Consider the following 20134-nt stretch of genomic DNA (forward strand, 5'->3'; position numbering starts at 1 on the left):
TGAATTGGCAACACTACACTTTAATTGTTCAAATAAATAATGGTGAGTCAAGTTTTTGGAAAAGTGAACAGTTATTTCGTAATAACATTATTCAGAAATATATTTTTAAACGGGTAATACAACTATTTTGTACAGTGTAATAAGTATTTATATTTAGTTATATCTTAATGCAGTATGTATATCAGTTTAAGAAAGTTAGCCATAATATTAGTTATAGAGATTTTTAGCTATAATAGTCTGCCTACTGGAACTTAAAAACAGATTTGTGTAAAATAATTTAGCCAATTTTTTAATTCATTTTTTGAAAAATGTTTATAATGAAATAATCACCAACATATTAGTTGTTATTCAATAAAAAAACCATAATGGAATATCAGTTGCACATAATATTTTAATAGTAATTATTGCTATTAATTGTTTGTTGTGATCAGTATTTGATCAGTAGAATGTTCATAACGTATAGTTCTTATGACATCGCCTTTTAATAAACAATATTTTTATTAACATAATTTTCTTAAAAGTCGACTTCATCTTATATGAATTATTTATAGCTCTAAAAATTATTATGAAATAATGACCATTTCGCATTTTTTTTTTTTTTTTTAATACGTAGAACTTAATATTATCATACTACCACTGTATTTACGATAAATGTGTTTACCGCAGTAAGTGAGTTGATTCCCAAGACCTACTTTATGTACGAGTTGATTTCCTAGTCATTAAGAGGTATTTACAAGTTAATTCCCTATTGTTGTATATCATTAGATTGAGCTATTAGAAGTTCAGCTGAAAACATATATTAAATACAGGAGGAATGAGACCAAAAATTCCATTAAAAACCGAGAAAAACAAAGTTTTTTGAGTAAAGTAATGTCATGATATACTGGTTTTATCCTTACCAGATACCATTTTTTAAAAACAATGTGTTTTGAATTTTTACCTATCTACTATTTTTTTTTTACTAATAATGTTTTTAATAAACAATAAATTATTATATAATACAAATAAATATTTGATAAGTAAAAATTGAATGATTTTCAAAATATGAAAAAATTAAAAAGAACAACATTAAAAAAAAAAACTTTTCAGCCAACCTCCTCGTGGTGTCTTTTGGATTATGCTAGCTAATAGGCTAAATATTTAACTAAATATTGAAAAATATATAATGACCCGGGAATCAACTCATACATACCTCTTAATGGCACAGGAATCAACTCATCGGTATCGGTGTAAGCAGGTACCCGGGAATCAATTCGTATGCAGCCATTTATTCGCTCCTATTTATTTAAGAGCCACAACTAAAATGTAACGACTTACAAATGTTACAATATAAATATATTATAGTTTTATAATTTTTTTTATACAGAAATTCTAATAAAATAAAAACTATAACGGCCGTATTATATTTTAAAATTCCGATTCAATAAATATCATTTTATTTTATAGTAATATTTCATAATATGTGTTATTTATGATTTATATATTTTTTAATATTTTTATTCGTAATTGTTTGTAGTTATATTTTTTTTACTAAAAAAAATAATATTCAATAGTATTAATGTTATTAATCTATAATCAATTTATATATTTATAATAAATAATAAATATTAGTGTAATTCTTATAAATATATTTTTTATAAATTTAGTGTAGTCTAAAACATAATAATAAAACGCTTAACTATGCAATACAATTCTTAGTAATCCAATTACTTATAATTGATTATATAATCATTATAAAATACAGGTTTAATAAATGATTATAGTTTATAAGGGAATGCATTAATAAATCCGTAACAAAACTTTAGGTCTACCTCACCACAGTACTAAGTTGAAAAAAAGAAGTTTTCCGTTTATTCATCTGGGAATGTAACTTGATTCTTAATTTATTTAACATTTTTACCATCCATATCACTCTCATGAATATTTTCTTAAAAGTATAATCAAACTTTCCAAATTATAGTAATATGTTTAGTTTCTCTGAATACATTTTTTTTTTATACAACAAATTAAAATTAATATGTTTGAATATATAAATTAATTAAAATATATTACGTTATTAAAAAAAAAAAAACAAAAACACTGAAGTAATATATGTTTATAGTAAAAATAATTTATCATATTTCTTTAAATTTTTTAAGACTGCAAAACATTCATAGTTTCCAAATATGTTTATTTTCATTAGATTGATTTTAAACTCAACACAACATTATAATTTTAACAATGTAACAAAGTAATAAAACAAGTTTTGTTTTTAAACTATTTTAAAATCAATAAACAAGTATATAGATTATAATACATTCCATATGGTAGCCTTGAAAAAAAAAACAGTTAGTACTTAAAATTGATTTCTATATACCTGCTATTTAGTTCAACATGTTTATATCAAGTTAATTAAAAACACATTTTATTTATGCCCATTACAAAGGATTTATATTTCTTGTATAACTTTAAAATCTACTTTGATATTAATGTGTTCTATATTTTATTCATTATGCTGTATTCACTATTTTATGCTAAATTAAACCCATCATTATCAATTGTCAAATAATGAATAAATATAATCAATATTTATTCATTCTGAGTAAAATGTATATTGGTAAAACTATTGTGTTATTATAGGCAATATATAAACACATTTATAGATTTTATAAACATATTGAATGTTGACCATATTATATTAACCGTATCATATATCATACGAATAATACAATTATATTTTCAACGTTATTTTTATATTGTAGAACTACTGTATTTCAATTGATACATTTTGTATTAATTGTCTTGGAAATTCTTAAAATTATTACAATAACAATAAAGTATTAAATTAGTATACTCAACAGCATTCAAATAAGACTATTTAGTCAATTAGAAACCAATGCCTAGAGTAATTTTCCGATATGCTTACCTATCTCTTATGTTTACCCAGAATAAATCCTTTCCTATTAATAAAAAAACAAAATCCACCTTTATAATGATTTCCATTACAGTCAAAGTACACCTACTACAAATATACAATAATAAAATATACATGTATTGTCTTTTTCATATAGTAAAAATAATTTTACTTTAAATATAATATATTATATACAATTCAATATATTAAACGAGTTGTTAAAAATATATATATATATAAACAAATACGCTTATATACTACCGATGATTGATACCTACTATCAATTTGGGTTTTGAAACATTAACTCAGATATTATCCGAAAATCCAATAACTAATCGATTCTAGTAGATATATAGTGTTTTGAAAAAAAAAATGTGCACACGTATCTGATGAATCTAAAATACTTTCACTTGGGTTTTATTTTGCAATCTTCAAAATCCTTTCATAAAATCCTACTTAAATAATATCCATATGTCTTAAAATCCTTCACGAAATATAAAGCAAAATTATAACTGAGATATTATATGATACACTTTCATATTTCCTAAAAATGTTCACATTGATATTATTTTTATAATTTTATTTATATCCGATTAGCAACTACCTATATATTTAATAATAAAACAAATGAAAATCTAAAATACGCATTTAATAGTGACCGTTTTCTTTAAATATTTTAGTCATATAAATATAATCAATGGATAGTTAAACAAAAAAATCAAATCGTTCATTTGAGTATGACAAATTTGTTATAAATACTATTATGGAATAAGACAAACATTTATTGCAAGTACTTACAATGATCATAATACCTATGTATGTTTTCCCAGAACTTGAATAATTGGTATAGAAATAGTTTTTACAATTTAAGTTATGTATTTATAGCAGATAACATTTTTGTATTTTATTTGTAAATATTATAATATTTAAGTAAAGCAAAAAAAAAAAAAATAAATAATTTTAATAATTTTAAATTTAGAGTTTTTTATTATTACTTTTATGAATAGTATACCCAGTATTTATAGGTATATATATAAAAAAAAATTGTAATTTCGAAATATTGTTACAATATCGGTTATTAATATTGGTAATGTCGTTGTGATATTTCCCAACTACCGTGTTTTTAGATTTGAATTAAAACCGTAATTGTAAAGAAACAACTCTACATTAGTAGTTTTCTGTATGACAGGAAAAAATATAACATGTAAAGGTAATTTTTTTATGTCTTAAATTTGTAAGACATTATTTTCATATTTAATCTATTAGTACGATATGTTGTATTTTAAATTTACAAAGTTAATCTTACATTCGAGTTAGCGAGGAATCTATTTGTTTTAAAAATATATTTTATTTTTTTTTTTTGGTAAATACATTGCGAGACAGTGATACAGTTTGTTGTTTAAGAATGAAAACTATTTTTATCGATTAGAAAATTACGAGCAGATGATGTTTTATCAGTTTTTGATATTTTTCAAATAAAAAAAAGTTATTCAAACAATTAAAAATATATCAATGTCAACCAATAAAAACACTAAAAATATAAATTCTATGTATTAGTATTTAAAATACAATATTTTACAAATGGACATTTTTTTTTTTGTTTAAGTAAGGTTTTAACATGTTTGTAAACCTACTTGTAAGTTGTTAATTATAATACAATAACTCGAAATTCAAAATAAACGAACATTTTGAAAACTGAAAACCATTAAAACTATAACTCGTAAGATAAACAACCCAATCACTCGAGCTTATTTTAAGAATATAGTGTTTTTAAACCGTTCCAATGAGTGGTTTCTTTGAAATCCCTCATATCATACTTTGTGTGTAATGTATATTATTACTAAGACTATACATATACACCTACGTGTACTGAAGATTTGCTCTCTGTTCAAAGACGACGTTTAGTAACGGTTTTACCGTTTCACGCGTATACGTATGTGTAGTGTATATACAATATTATATGGCCGCGCATAATGCTTAGTAGTGTACGTCGTTATGCTCTTGTAAAAACATTCACCTGTGTTAAAGTGTGTTTAGAGAAAAATTAGATTTGCTCGGGTACCCAGGTTTCCAAAACAAGAAAACAAACGCTTCAAAAGATGTGAGTTTACCCTTAACTCATGCGCGTATTACACTTATCAAGATCGAGTTTGCATTTACGCGTGCTTTTTGACAGTGAGAAATCCTTTGAAAAAAAAAAAAAAAAAAACTAAACGGGCGACCCCATCGTAACCGCCTCCGCCAGGCACAATGGATTTTCTTTATTAACACCTTACAGGCCACGGGCGGTCTATAAATTTAAATGTAATCTGATCTGGCTGATCTGGCAAAAATAAATGTATATCTACGTATAATAAAAAATAGTAAACGCGCAAAAGGGTCACGAAGAAAATCGTTTCCTAAAGTTGTGCACAGCTGCAAAAAAACAGACGGCAAAGGTACCATATTATATATAATATACATAAGTGTATACATTTTTTTCACTCACCCCACCGGAAAGTCGAAATATATAAAATATACATAGATGGTGCACGATCGCTATCGGTTGGCCGTTATTGAATGATTTTTCCGTTTTTATTTTTATTGTCTGCCCGCCGCTGTTGCACAATGAATCACAAAATACCCCTCAAACCCTCCCCTCTTCAGCGCGTAGATCGACTGAATCCAATATGTTTTTTTTTGTCCTACCTTGGCTAGTCACTATTTTTTTGCTTACCGGACCGTCCTTTTGCAAGCCAAATAATCCATTCCCAACAGATAAACCTTCCTAGTATTATTTGAAAACCGTTCGAGCAAAATATAAGATAAATATTCCTAGCGAACTTGTGGATGTAAAAGTAAAACTAGCCATTTATGTTGTATTAAACCTTAGCTTTTAAAGTTCCGAACGATTTATTATGTTGTGAAATGTAGATAGGTACCCACTTTCATTCCAGTAAATAAAAATAATAAATAGAAAACATAATAATGGTCTGGCTAAAAACAATATATGTTGTGCTAATAGTTAATATATTTTTAAATCACTTATTTGTAATATGTTATTTACTTAAATATTTGAATACATTACTTAATGGTTCTAAAAAAAATTATAATAGGTACTACCTATATCGAAAAAATAAAATATATTACCTACCATTTCATGTTGAACTATGATGACAGAGTATTCAGTGTATCAAAATTTTAATTTTTCTATAAAAATACAATAATTATTATAATGTATTATTTTTAAATTCCTATAGTGAATGAATCACATTAGTAACCAGTTAAATGTTTTGTAATTTTTATTATTAATTTTTTTTATACAACTTCCAACGTAGTTTTTTAATTTAATTTAACTTACAAGTAGATTTCGTATCATTATATTTTTGTAGCCACTAGCCATGTATAAAAAAATTATATTTTAATAATAAAATATTTCTTTTTAAATTGTATGGATTTTTTTATTATATTTTTAAATGTTATAATAATATCATACACTGAGATTAAAAGTATTTTTCGCAATACAAAAAGTGTTTGACGATTTATTGAATCTTTTCTGTCTGTGACATTTTGCTGACCCCAGGTATATGTTTCCACAAGAATAAACAGGAACAAACATCTTAATACATGTTCTGATAACAATTGGTATTATGCCTATACGCGTTGCCCTTTTTTCCATCCCGTCCCCTCAATCCATGGACAATTGATACTCAATGACCCAAAAACTGTTTGTTAAAATCGTATTCATGTTTTATGTTTTTGTAAAAATATAAAAAAGATAACTAACATATAGATGCTGAGTACTATTATAATAGATAACACATGTTTTACGGATTGATATTGCGTATACGCATAAGTGCTTTATCCTACATTGGTATATTTTAACAAGTTCCATTATTCCAATAAAGCTCGCCAATAAATATAATTAAATATACTATTAATATTGCTTTGAAGTCGGTATTATCAGTTGGTTTTAATGATACACAATTATATTTAATGTATTGACATGTTATGAGTACTGATATCTAGCTTTTAGCTTTTATACAATAAAGTATCGACCATATATTATGAAAATTAAAAACTGTGTAGTATTGAAATCACAGTAGATTTTATATGTTATCGTGTATTATTATGTTTTTGATTACAATGTTTTGACACGCATACTACCTAATAACAATTCTGCAAATTTACCTTGATTTATAATTTGTTATATTTTTAAAAATGATAGTTTATACGCAAACATTTCATTATTTGTATATAAAAATAATGTGCGAATGTTAGTTTCCCAACTAATTTTGTAGTAAATAGGTGGGGGATTAATACAAAAATACCGATAGTGTTTTCTCAAGTAAAAGTTAATCTGGAAAGGTAAGTTTGAAAGTAATTTTAAGCAAGATGCTAGCGAAACAATTATAATATATATATTGCAGATTATTACACATCTGGTTAAAACCACTTTGATTATGTAGTAACATTTTATTTTATTTGTGCAGACAGTATGACGTCAATAAATCTCGATATAAAAGCATTGAATTTATTGAAATAATTAACTAAAAAACTCTGGCTGTGATAATTGTAAATATACAAATACGTTTAGGTATCTAATGTAACTTGATAAACAGGTAGATTTAGCGAGGTTATAATATATACTCAAGATATGTATTCTAGCTGTTATTAACTCGTGTAAGTAGGTATCCATATAAAATAACTTAACACGCATACTGATAATAAACTGAAATTAACATAAAAATACCTACTGTTATGAGTTAAACATAAATATAACAATGGAATATTCTTTATTTCGACAGTAAAAAATAATATAATATCTACAATATTGAACACAGTAAGACGTAAATAAAGGAATATATTATTATGACATTATTGTTAAATAGAATGATAATTTTAATTAAAGTAACAACTATACTAGCCAGTAGTCACTCGTAAGCCATAGTGATATATTAATATATATTTTTTTTAATTATTACAACTATATTAAATATTTTGATTTATAGTTAAAAATATTTTAAGGGAATATATTTTAATTGAATACTGTGTTATACCATTTGTTTTTAAATATATTTATTGTTCTATAGGTTTTTCTGGAAAATATCCAAAAAAACAGATTGACCTTTAAGAAAAGTAATTCTGTTATGACCTTTGAGATTGGTCATATTCCTTCAAAAAACTCCTTTTTAAATATAGGTTATTTAAATAGTTTATCGTTAATATATTTTTTTTTATTTATAAAAGGCAAAATAAATATTGTTGTGACTGTTTTCTTATAAATATTTCATATTCGTAAAATATAAATTTAAAATTAAAATATGTTAATGCAAGTCAAAATATTTTAATTGTGTTTATCATACGTATACAACGTGTAAGTAGGTATTTTGTAATATTGTACTCGAATCGGCCGAATTTTGTAGTTAACATACTAAATGTTATGTTGAAAGACCAATATATAAACAGGTGCATGCATTTATAATGTAAACGATTCAAGTATAATGAATACAGTTGACTTATCATTCAGGAGTGAATTAATTAATAATAACAAGAATAATTACATTAATAAATCGAATAGGTGTTTTAATATTAGTAAATCATATTATTTAAGAGTAACAGTGTACTACAAAAATATAGTCATAGTCTCATCCATCAAACAACTATAGATATTTTATTATTTTTTATTTTTTTATTTAAGGATTTAAAATCAAATTAGAGTGTATGAAAAAAAACTTAAAAAAAGTATAGTAAACCTTTTAATTCTTCTAGTGTTAGGTCATAATAGCATACTTTATATATATTAGGTACACATTATGGCAGGAGTCTCCGACCTTTTTTTACGGTGGGCCAACATTATTTGAGGAATAAGGAGGTAATGTAATTGAAAAATTCAATATTATAGCGTGCTTGCAGAGTTAAAAAAACTCAAAATCAAATGAAAAAATTAATAAGGCCAAATCTGGATAACTCACTTTAGAATAATTGACAATTATAAAATATTCACACTTGAAACTTTTAGGTTTCTTTAAAATGTATAAACTAATATTAGATTGCATAGCAATTATAAGTTCATATAAAGCTATTAGTTTGACATTGGTCATCAACACAATCGAACTCAAAGATATACAACCATCTTCCAATAAACAAATAAAGTAAATTATTAAAATATAGGTGTTATAAATAAATAATAGTTTTAAACAAAACGTGTCTCTTTATATTGATAAAACCATCTCACAATAAGCTCGGTTAAACCCTCAGCTCCGAAAACCGTATCAATGAAGAAAATAAATACTTCCCTAGATAACTTACTAATGTCGTAATTAACCGCATACAATTACGTCACAACAGTTACAACTGTTTACACTTTGACTTCTACACCGCTCTTATTAAACACTAATTATAATATATGAAAATTATGCGAGTCCATCGATTTCGTTACGTAATATAACATTAAAATAGCGAATCTAGTAATTGATAATAATAATAACAAATAAAAAATTATTCACACAAGTGAATATACCGCTCTGCTATGCAGTATATGTGTCTAGTAAACTTGTAATGAATGGCGTGTTCAATTTCAGTTCAACGATATTATATTATTACATACGCAAACAAATAATTTTGAGCAAATAGGCGTTTCAGTTTATTTCATATGTTTTTTATTGCTTCAACACGCGATGATAGACACGAAAAAAAAATAATCGCCAAATCAATAAATGTATCACTTTGATCAGAATCCAAGACACTACTTAATAATTGGGTCAGAGAAGAAGATGAACGCCGGAGATAAAGGCACATAGAAAATCCATAATAATTATTAAGCAATACATAAATAACAACGTTCCGCAGTCGTTGTAAGTACGTTGATATGAACGAGTATATCGCCGCCGACGCGGTGCCACAACAGTGATACAGTGTGATACGACGACGGTGATATGACTTTCACCTATTTTCAACGTCGTTCATTTCAAGGCAGTAATAATAATAATATTTACTAAATTCTGTTAACCCGTTTTCCCAGGAAGTAATCGAATTCAAGGTTTCCCGGTGCCACAGCCATCACCATAGCCGACGCAGAACTATACAGAAGAACGAAATGCCTACAGATATTCTTGTCCGTTATTGTAGTGTTGACCGTGTACGCCGCAACACGAACATATTTAGCGAAAATCTCAATCGTTCATTTTATTGGTTTCGTATACCATGCCGTCCAATAACTTACCGGCCGACCCATTGAAGTTCGTTCTCCAAATTACGGTATTTATTTTGCTGTTGGTACCGGGAATTTTGTGGGCGTTAGTAAAAAAATTCATACCAGTGAAGCCGAAATCCGTCAAAGGACAAGTCGTGTTGGTGAGTTTATAAGTATTGAATTTACATTTAACTCTGACTATAAATCCATTACAGAAAATGTTTACGAATTTTCGGTATTCGATAGATTTATTATATTATTCGTTTGTTTGCCATGAAACGTACACTGTTACCAGCAACAATAAATAATGTCATATGCATAGTAAAAACTGAACAAAAATATGTACATAAACAATAGTATTTGACATTGCTCATAACCATAGTCATTGACCATCAATAATGATTAAAAAACACGTACTAAAAACTAATGAATAGCCAAATAATTTCAAGGTAACTAAGCATTTGCAACTTAAAAGCACTTGGCACACACGCAACCATAGGCTCAAGGTATCGTACGTTTACCGATCTGTTCACGGACCACTCGTCAATATTGACCTTTTTTCGTTCAATTTAAAAACTCTTGTTTCCAAAATAACGTCTTAAAATTATTATATCTATTATACTCGTATTGTGCCTATCGTGGATCGCTAAAATTATATTGTTGCAAGTTGTAAATCCATCACCTAAATTTGTTCTGACCTATACATTTTTGGAACTTAAATACGTATGCGCATGCATACAATAACTTTTTTCTTAAACGGTAATCACCTATTTTAATTACTTATTGTTTTTTACTTATTTTTTTAATGAATTTTGGTAGTTTAATTAACTTTCTAAATCCAAAATCTACCGATTTATAGCAGCTCGTCCAAAAAACCTTAAAATACGCGCGATTTTTAATTTTACTGTAACTTTGATAATAAGTATTTTAGGATAACTTAGGTTTGACATTTTCACCCCTATTTATCTAGGTGATATTTAAACATTACTATAATTTTAACTATTGTACTATTTTCACTTTCATTTGTGTTTAATATATAAATTATAACTTATAATAGAACATTTATTTTTATTGAAATTAATGGATTTTTGTCTAAATCGGTCATCATTTAATCGTGTATCAAATTTTCATACAAATAAATGTTTACATTGTGATAGATACCTAATGTTTAATTTTATAATACAAGATAAAATACGATACGTATTAGACTACATTTCTATTCTAATTTAAAATAGCATAGGTCATTCATTTGGACAACGATTTGAAAAAGTTATAGGTACGTTGAATTAATTAATAACTAAATAAACATACCTTGAATAATAATTACATATTTTATTAATTATTAATACATTTCAATAGATTCATTCGATGTAATGAATAAACAACATACTTATTTATGTTTTTTCTGCTATAAGTTATAATTGTGTATGTACCTACACAAATTAAAGTGGAAATTATACAATAGCTAAAACTATAAAAACATTTAAATATCATCATTAGTGGTCAAAATTTCAAACCTAAACAATACTAGAATACTCATTTTCAGAATAACTGTTAAAAAATAAAAATAAAAATCATACGCATTTTTAGGTTTTTTTGGCTGAATCACTGTAGGGTTGTAACTCGGTAAATTTTGGATTTAGAAAGTCAGTTAAACTACCAAAATTCATCAAAAAATAGGAAACAAATAATAAGTAATTAAAATAAGTGGTTAGCATTTAAGAAAAAAAGTTTTACTGTGCATGTACATGCCTAAATTAAGTTAAAAACATTCAAATTTGTATTTTTATGTCATAATAACCAAATAAAAAAACTTAGTTCAAATTTCAGGGCTTTACACAGAGTTATTGAATGTCCTCAATTAGCGTTAACACGCTGTATATTTTTGTAAAACATAATAATTCAAGTCATTTTATAAAACATTGTTATGGTTTTTATGTATCTACTTTTGAAATTTCAGCATAGATTTTTAATACTGTATTTCGACAGAATATTTTAATTATAATTATATTATAATTTCTATTTTAGTATAATTTGATAAGTTCTATTCATTAGTTCAATAGCTATGCTCAAAATTTAATGTATATATTTATTAAGGCCATGTGTAAGAATTAGCATACATTTATTCAAATTTTACCAGTGACTAAAATATTTATTTTTATAATATATTTTTAATTATACATATCATACACAGCAAAACTAATATTCTCAATCTGATCAATTATAATCATATTATATTACCAGTCCTGAGTCTGAAGATAATTGTAAAATATAAATATTTCAAAAATATCTTTAAACGTAGTTTATAAACACATGCGATATGGTTAGACAGAAATTTACATACAAAATTAAAAATGGTACCCAATTTACAGTGACCCGATAACACAACGAAAAAGGTCAACAAGATGTTCAAAATAAAATATTTTTTCGTCTGTAAAAAATCTAGTTATTACACACATTATAAAATACATCATACACACACGATATAATATCCAGTTCTTTATTGGCCTAGTATGAAAAAAAAACCTGTTATACCTCTATAATAGGTATAGTTGTTTTTTGCTACACTCGACTCTAATAAGTCATAACATTTCAATACTTTTAATTTTGTTTGAAGGTAATATTGAAATAATGTTCAACTGCTATAACACTATCTACATTAGATTGCTTCAAGTTAAATATATTTTGGTATTTCGTCACAATTAATTCACTTATGTATGTCGATCACACAACAATATTTTTGCGTATCAGAAAAATATTTTGAATTAGTAAAATTAATTTTAAGTGTGATAACTAACCTATTATAAGTTTACGACACAAAATATATTACTTAGTTATATACACTACAATACTCAATAAGAGGTTTTAAACGTAATATTTCAAATATAAATCTCCAGAAGATACAGCTTGTAGGTATATCGTATAATATACATAAGATGTATGTTGTATTTGATTTGTTCGTTTACCATCAAAGCACGTTTCGACCATTATGAATGGGCTTCAAAAAACATAACCCTAAATAAAAAAGCATACGTATTTGATGCAAATAAAAGGTACCCTATGTACGGCTGTTATCTAGATCAAGCTTGTATTTTCGCTCTTTGACAGTGAGAAATATTTTTAAAACATCTTTATGTTATTACCGTGCATATATATGTATGTATTATGTGCTTCTTTTGAACACCTACAACGAACCACGGGCGGTCTATTTATTTAAATGCAATACAATACGACTGTTCACGTTTTAAGGAAATCGCTAAGGGTTGTTACATACACTGAACATGTTATCTAAAATAACAAGTTATATAATACGGAGGGATACAGAAAGTACCGTGTACTATGTAGTTATGTGTTATTTTTTTATATTTATGAAAATTGAATAGCAATAGCGAAACAGAGTATGATCAAATGTAAATATAATGTTAACAGTTACAAATATTTTTAATTTGCATTTTTCAGCTGCTGTTTGTTTTAGTGAATTTTTTACATCATTTTTTTTTAATTTATCATATTTATTTACTTTATAAAATAGTGAACTATCTACATAGCAATCATAAAAAAACGATATCAACATGCGTATACAATATCCCTTTATAGATTTATCACGTCAAATATTTATGAAATATTTTAAATAAATATTTATAATTATTTTCAATACAATAGTCAATTTTATTTTTATTTTTTTTTTTAATTAAAGATAATAAATTCAAAATAACGTGCAAATTTAAATTAATTTCACATTACAAGTAATTAGGTTATTGACACAGAGATTAAGTAGGTTGGGTACAGTATTATAAATTGTAGTTTGAAGTACGTTAGATTTGGCTTTTATAAAGTACATAATATACTATTATATATTATCTAATAATATTTTTGATGATATAATATCAAATAAACTTTTTATTTTCTAACGAAATTAATTAAATTTAACACAATAATTTATTGATATTAAACCGTAGGTATTTATGAAATCGAACTACCTCGAATAAAAATAAAATAATTATTTATCTATTCTTTTTAGATCACTGGTGCTGCTCGAGGAATAGGTCGTGAACTCGCGACTAGGTTTGGTAAATTGGGTGCAAAGGTCGCTTGCGTTGATATCGATGAATCGGGAAACTATGAAACGGCTCAAATAATAAAAGATTGCGGAGGCGTGGCCATTAACTACAAATGTGACGTTTCAAAAAAAGATCAGATCAAAAGTCTGCACTCGAAAGTTAAAGAAGATTTAGGTCCGGTCGATATACTCGTCAACAATGCTGGAATTGTGTGGGGACATTTGTACATAGATCCATCAAAGGATCAATTTATCCAGGACCAAATCAATGTTAACCTTATGGCTCATATTTGGGTGAGTCTTACTTGATGGCAACTATTTGCTTTTTCGTGGTTTTAACATAGTAAGTAAGTGAAGGTTTCGAATGTTTAACATAAATTATTTAAAATAACATAAAATCATAGATTATCGAATAACAAAATACCTCTGAAATATATTTATTCGATTTTAAAAAGTAAAAAAGAATATTAATAATAATGATACATCCACAATAGATTAGGTTTTTGAATTTTTCAATCATAGTTTAAAAATACATTTTATGAAACTAACTAATCTTTTTATTTTATTGTTTTAACTAAAAACATATTATTCTAAAAATCAAACATGTAATACAACATGATAAAAGACTTATTAACAAATTTAAACTTGAAACTTAAAAGTGAAGAATTTCTTATATATATTCAAATAACCTAAGCAAAGTTATATACAATGAGTGACTAGCTGATCAGACGTGTAGCCAAGTTACTGATAACAAACTAAAATAAAAATATTATTAACACCTCTTTAATTATTTGAAGATATTAAAACATCTATCGTCATAAGTGTCACATAATATATACTCGTAATACCTGTTCGCTATTATCTGACCACGCCGTACTTAAACCAATATAATGGTATTTAATACATGATTAAATGATGTATAATTATAGTAATATTGATAATCATAGCTAAATAATTTATATTTCATTAATAACTACTTATATTTGTTGAGAAAAATTGGCATTAAAGTAAAATACTTTTGAAAACAATGAAAAAAGTTTTTTTAGTATTTTGTTTAGTTTGTAAGACAAGCAAACTAAAAGTTACATTAAATTGCCTAAAACACATTTTTCACTGGAGAAACTATGTTTTAAAACAACCTGGAAAAAATTGACATTGCATTAAAATCCCAGTTTTAACTATAAAATATTATATTATGATTCAAATGCGTTTATCAGTTAGCTGCATAAATTGTACACGATAAGTGTTTATAAAATAAAGAGAAATTTATTTCTATCCATTACTATATTAATATTGTTCATTGTTAATATTTCTGTACAGATGAACAGAGAAATTCTTCCATCGATGATGGAAAGAAACAGTGGACATATCGTAGCTATGTCTTCGATGTCTTCAATGGCCGGTGTAGCTAATATATCCACGTATACGGTTTCTAAATGGGGTATAAATGGTAAATATTTCTAGTAATTATTACAATGTTTCACTATAATTTAGTTGTTTAAAAAATGTCGAAACACTTTTACGCGGTGGCTCTTAAAATAGTTATACATTTTTAAATCTCAATTACTGCGTGTAAGTACATAATATAATATTAAATACAACGGTTGAAATCAAATTGACTAATATGAGTGTTTTTTATTCAACATTATTTTTGCAGTATAACTAAACAGCATGGTCCAAGCTTATGTTATCGTAAAAAAAAAAAAAAACGATGACGTTTTAAAATAATGTGCAACGATTATTTTATATTTTAGTCGATTCTAGCCAATTCTTTGTATCGTCAATTTTAAAAAACTAAAAAATATATATATTTATTTTAAGATCTACCCTTGATGTGTTTAAAATAATGTTTTTTTCCTATATATCAATCGCCCCGTATTATTAATTTATAAAAAGATACTATTTTATTAACGCCTACACTGAATGTACGCAGGTATGATGGAATGTTTGCATAACGAGTTGAAACAATTCAACTCTGATGTAAAGACCACGAACATATTGCCATATTTCGTGAAAACCAACGAGAAAGTTTCGTCGTTTTTAGATATCAGGTATAAAACACATACCATAACATAAGCCACTATATTTTATGCTTGTTATTTTATATAATTTATATTGTTTATTAATAACTGGTGAACGTGTGTTTAGAATACCCGAAATACCTACGCACGTTGCTGGTAGTCAAATGATGAAAGGAATACTAGAAGAACAGAGAATATTCTCGGTTCCCGGTCACATGCTCACTATGGTACCAATCATTAGGTATGAGAACAACTTTGTTTGAGCTCTAAACGTTCTTCTAATGCGAGAAATATAAGAGAAAAAAACATACAAAATATATTATGTTATTTTCTTTTAGAATGTTACCGGACAATTTGCAAACGCTATTCGACAACATATTTTACGTCAAAATCCTTGGAGAACCCGCGGATGAGCTACTTTTAAATAAATATAAACGATAAAACTAGTATTTGAACTGAACTGTTATTAAATTATAAATTATATTAATTTATTTTTAAATTACACTGTTTTATTGTTATTATTCACATTAAAATATAATTGTAATTTATAATTTGTAAACATGTTATTATTTTTGAAAAATAATTTATTTGACAATTTTAGATTACGAACTGACAGGAAAATTGTTTAATGTTAAATTGTATTATATGTATTATTTATTTTTATCAGTGACATCATATTTTCGTTAAATTTTTTTTTTGGTTAGGCGATTTTTTCCATTGTCAATGCATTTACCCAAGCACAAATTATAAAAAAAAAAATGAAGACAAAAATCAAATCCAAATAATTACTAACATAAACACGTCGGGGTGCATTGGAAGTTAATCTTATTAATCACGAAAATGACATACCGAGTGGTTTTAAGAGATTAGCGTAGTAAAGAAAACCTTTTTTAAATTCAAAACTAAAAATGAATTGATGTGTTACATGAAATATTTAGTATTAACACGTAATGTTTATGTGGATTAATTAATTTTTCATCATTACGTAGCTGTTAACATATTTATCTATAAATCTTTATACAAATAAACATAATATAATATATTATTTGTCATTAAAAGGCAATTCATTTACACCAAATTATATAATATGTGTTATATGTATAAATTGTAACATATTTTATTTCAATTTCAATTTTTCATTTCATTTTTTCATTTTTACAATTATCATTATGGCCATACACAATTTAAGTTTAATAATAAAAGATCCAATTAGTATCTACAAAATAAATAGTAATTATTCTTGTGAATATATTTTTTTAATGGCTTAAGTAATAATATCATACGTTAACATGTTGTTGGCCTTAACCACGAGGTTATTTGCTGAGTATACTTTATTAAAACGATACCTAGTTGATAAATATACTAGTCTTAAACAAATCAGTATCTAAATTCAGTTATCACATACAATTTGTTGTAAAATATCATAGAATAAAATGTTATGAGCTAAAAATAAAAAAATAAAGCTAAAATACAGGTTTAATAATTGTATGGTACTCATCTTTGTTATAACTTAAAAATAAATAATAACACGAGATAACGATAATATATTGTTATTATAATTTGGTTAATTATTTATTCGCATGACAATTGTATTATAATATGATATATTGATATTCACATATCATTTGTGGATTTCAATTGTTAATGGCTATTTTAAATATAATTTTATTGATATGATTATCATGACTGTATTTCGATTTTGTATTGTATTTTGATAGCCAACGGAAAGTGATAAAATTAGTTCAACCACCGGTTGTATTTAGCTTTTTTTTTTTTTAAAATCAAGCAACGCATATTTTTTACTTTCATCAGTAGTATATTAGATAAAACTTATAACATATTTATTGATACAATTAAAACAATATATCTATTACTTATTTGACATTTAATATAAAAACGAGTTCGTTTTCTTTCTAAAAATTGTGTAATTTATTTATATTTATAAAATCCATTGCAATATAAGTATATCTGCTATCTTCGGACAAAAATGTTTTACCACATGACGTTTTAATAATTTGTATTAAGAATCTTATAATTTGATCAAACTAAACATTTTGCTTGCACTCTCTGTAATGACCATCACCACAAATTATATATTTCTCACTTATGTTTGTTGTTTTTATTTGTCATTGTACTTTCTTGATTTGACAAACACAGCTTTCGTTCCCCTAACTCATTTTTAAATTCATTATTTTTATAACTTGATTAAATGTTCACATTTTAAATGTTTGAATTTTAAAAATAATAAGTTGATATTTTATTATAATTCAAAAAACAACTATATAATATGATTACTTTTCGAATAAGTATAATTAAAATTATATCAATAATTTTAATAATTATATTGAATCGTTGAAAAGCCATAGAACAAAATGATTACTAATAATATGGTTTTGATCTCGTTTGACAACCAGACATTATATTGTTCTTGGTAATATGTCAAGACACCTTGAAACCAGACGACATTCAATGGTAATTCCAGTCTATCTATGAGATGTATTTAATGCATTAACGATGTCATGGGTGCAGTAACGAGTATCGAACATATTATTCCATCGCATTGTCAACGACCTCCTTCTCCACAAAAATAATCGATTTACTCATCCTTCTCCTTGAATTTATTGTTTATTGTAGTATCAAATAATACCCGTATAAGTTTATATTTTTGTTTATTTATTGTGTTTTTAAGTTTTTTATCTATCAATAAAATCCTATGTAATGCCCTAGATAATATTCTTACCTTTAAGTTTGATAAATTGCACATAATATTAAAGTTAATACCATAAAATGGATTTCGCTGGAAACGAATCTCCTATGTTTTACATTCGTATTACGGAGACAGCACATGCGGGTATAACGTCCTCTTAATGTTTACTGTCAAACAATAGATCCGCTGCAGTTTTTGCATGGACTTTTTATTTGAATGCATTGATTATTGTTATATGTTATGTAATTACAAGATTTTTTTTATATCACAAAAATCTAACATTATTGTTTTACAACTTTACAAGTAATAATTTTACAAAAAATAATACGCATTTTGACTGATGAAAAACATCACTTTTGACTTGAATTATTCATTCTAATAACAACGAAATGTATAATTAAGTTTATGTTTAATCAAAATTAATTCCACATTAAATTATTTTGTTTGTTAAATTATGAGCTCTACATTGAATAACGATATAACTATAAATAAAACTATCGACAAATGATACATTTTTTGAATAAATGTTCTTGAGCTAAAATTTTGAACTATCAATTAATTTAAAACTAAAAATTCATATAACGTATAAAATATGCACCAAAAAAATAATAAAATGACTTTAAAATTATAAAGAATGTTCAAAAACACAAAAAAAAATGCAAATTAAAAGTTCAAATTTTAAATTTTTTGATGTAAGAAACGGATTAAACATTGCTCATCAGCTGTAAATAAGTAATTAGTTATTATGAAAAAACTGATGAATTTTATTCACATAATCGATTAAATTTAACCAAATCTTAAGTTATAATTGAGATTAGTTAAATGATGATTTAATTCACAATTTATCATACTTAAATCAAAATTAAATACTGTTACAAAAAACAAAAATATCGTTGTTAAAATTTCAAGGTAAAATCCAAAAAAAATATTTTATTCCATATATTTTTAATCTATTGAACACATTATTTATATTTAATAAAACGTAAATATATTTGATGTATATTTATTTATATAATTTTAAGTTTGAACTAGTTACTATACTTTTTTATTTCAATATAAGCTAATATAATATTTATAGTATTATAATATCATATAATATTATTGTTGCATAATTTTAATTAAATCAACTATCCAGATTTACGTAAAAACACCTACGTATTTATACCATCACGATGTCATTGCTATGGTACTCGTACAACAAGCTCAGAAAGGAATTTCTAATTTCGAATGTACTAAACGGACCAGTTGACAGTACTTCCAGGTTAGTTACTTTGATTTT

General features: G+C 25.4%; 1 protein-coding gene across 1 annotated transcript; it reads left to right on the forward strand.

Annotated features, from left to right (window-relative positions):
* The first annotated feature begins 10078 nt into the window (after nt 1–10078).
* Nucleotides 10079–16707, forward strand: LOC113552930 (short-chain dehydrogenase/reductase family 16C member 6-like). Its single transcript, XM_026955970.1, has 6 exons — nt 10079–10228; nt 14089–14421; nt 15448–15577; nt 16061–16178; nt 16276–16389; nt 16487–16707. The coding sequence occupies exons 1-6, from the start codon at nt 10079–10081 to the stop codon at nt 16587–16589; spliced, it is 948 nt and encodes a 315-aa protein (XP_026811771.1). The 3' UTR covers nt 16590–16707.
* The last annotated feature ends 3427 nt before the right edge of the window (nt 16708–20134 follow it).

Source organism: Rhopalosiphum maidis, chromosome 2, assembly GCF_003676215.2.
Source record: "Rhopalosiphum maidis isolate BTI-1 chromosome 2, ASM367621v3, whole genome shotgun sequence".
Lineage (NCBI taxonomy): Eukaryota > Metazoa > Arthropoda > Insecta > Hemiptera > Aphididae > Rhopalosiphum > Rhopalosiphum maidis.

Bases quoted from the DNA above. Each gene is read 5' to 3' on its own strand.
- LOC113552930 (XM_026955970.1), top strand. From the start codon at position 10,079: ATGCCGTCCAATAACTTACCGGCCGACCCATTGAAGTTCGTTCTCCAA. The intron at 16,179-16,275 runs GTATAAAACACA...ACGTGTGTTTAG, and splicing joins TCGTCGTTTTTAGATATCAG to AATACCCGAAATACCTACGC. The intron at 16,390-16,486 runs GTATGAGAACAA...ATTTTCTTTTAG, and splicing joins ACTATGGTACCAATCATTAG to AATGTTACCGGACAATTTGC.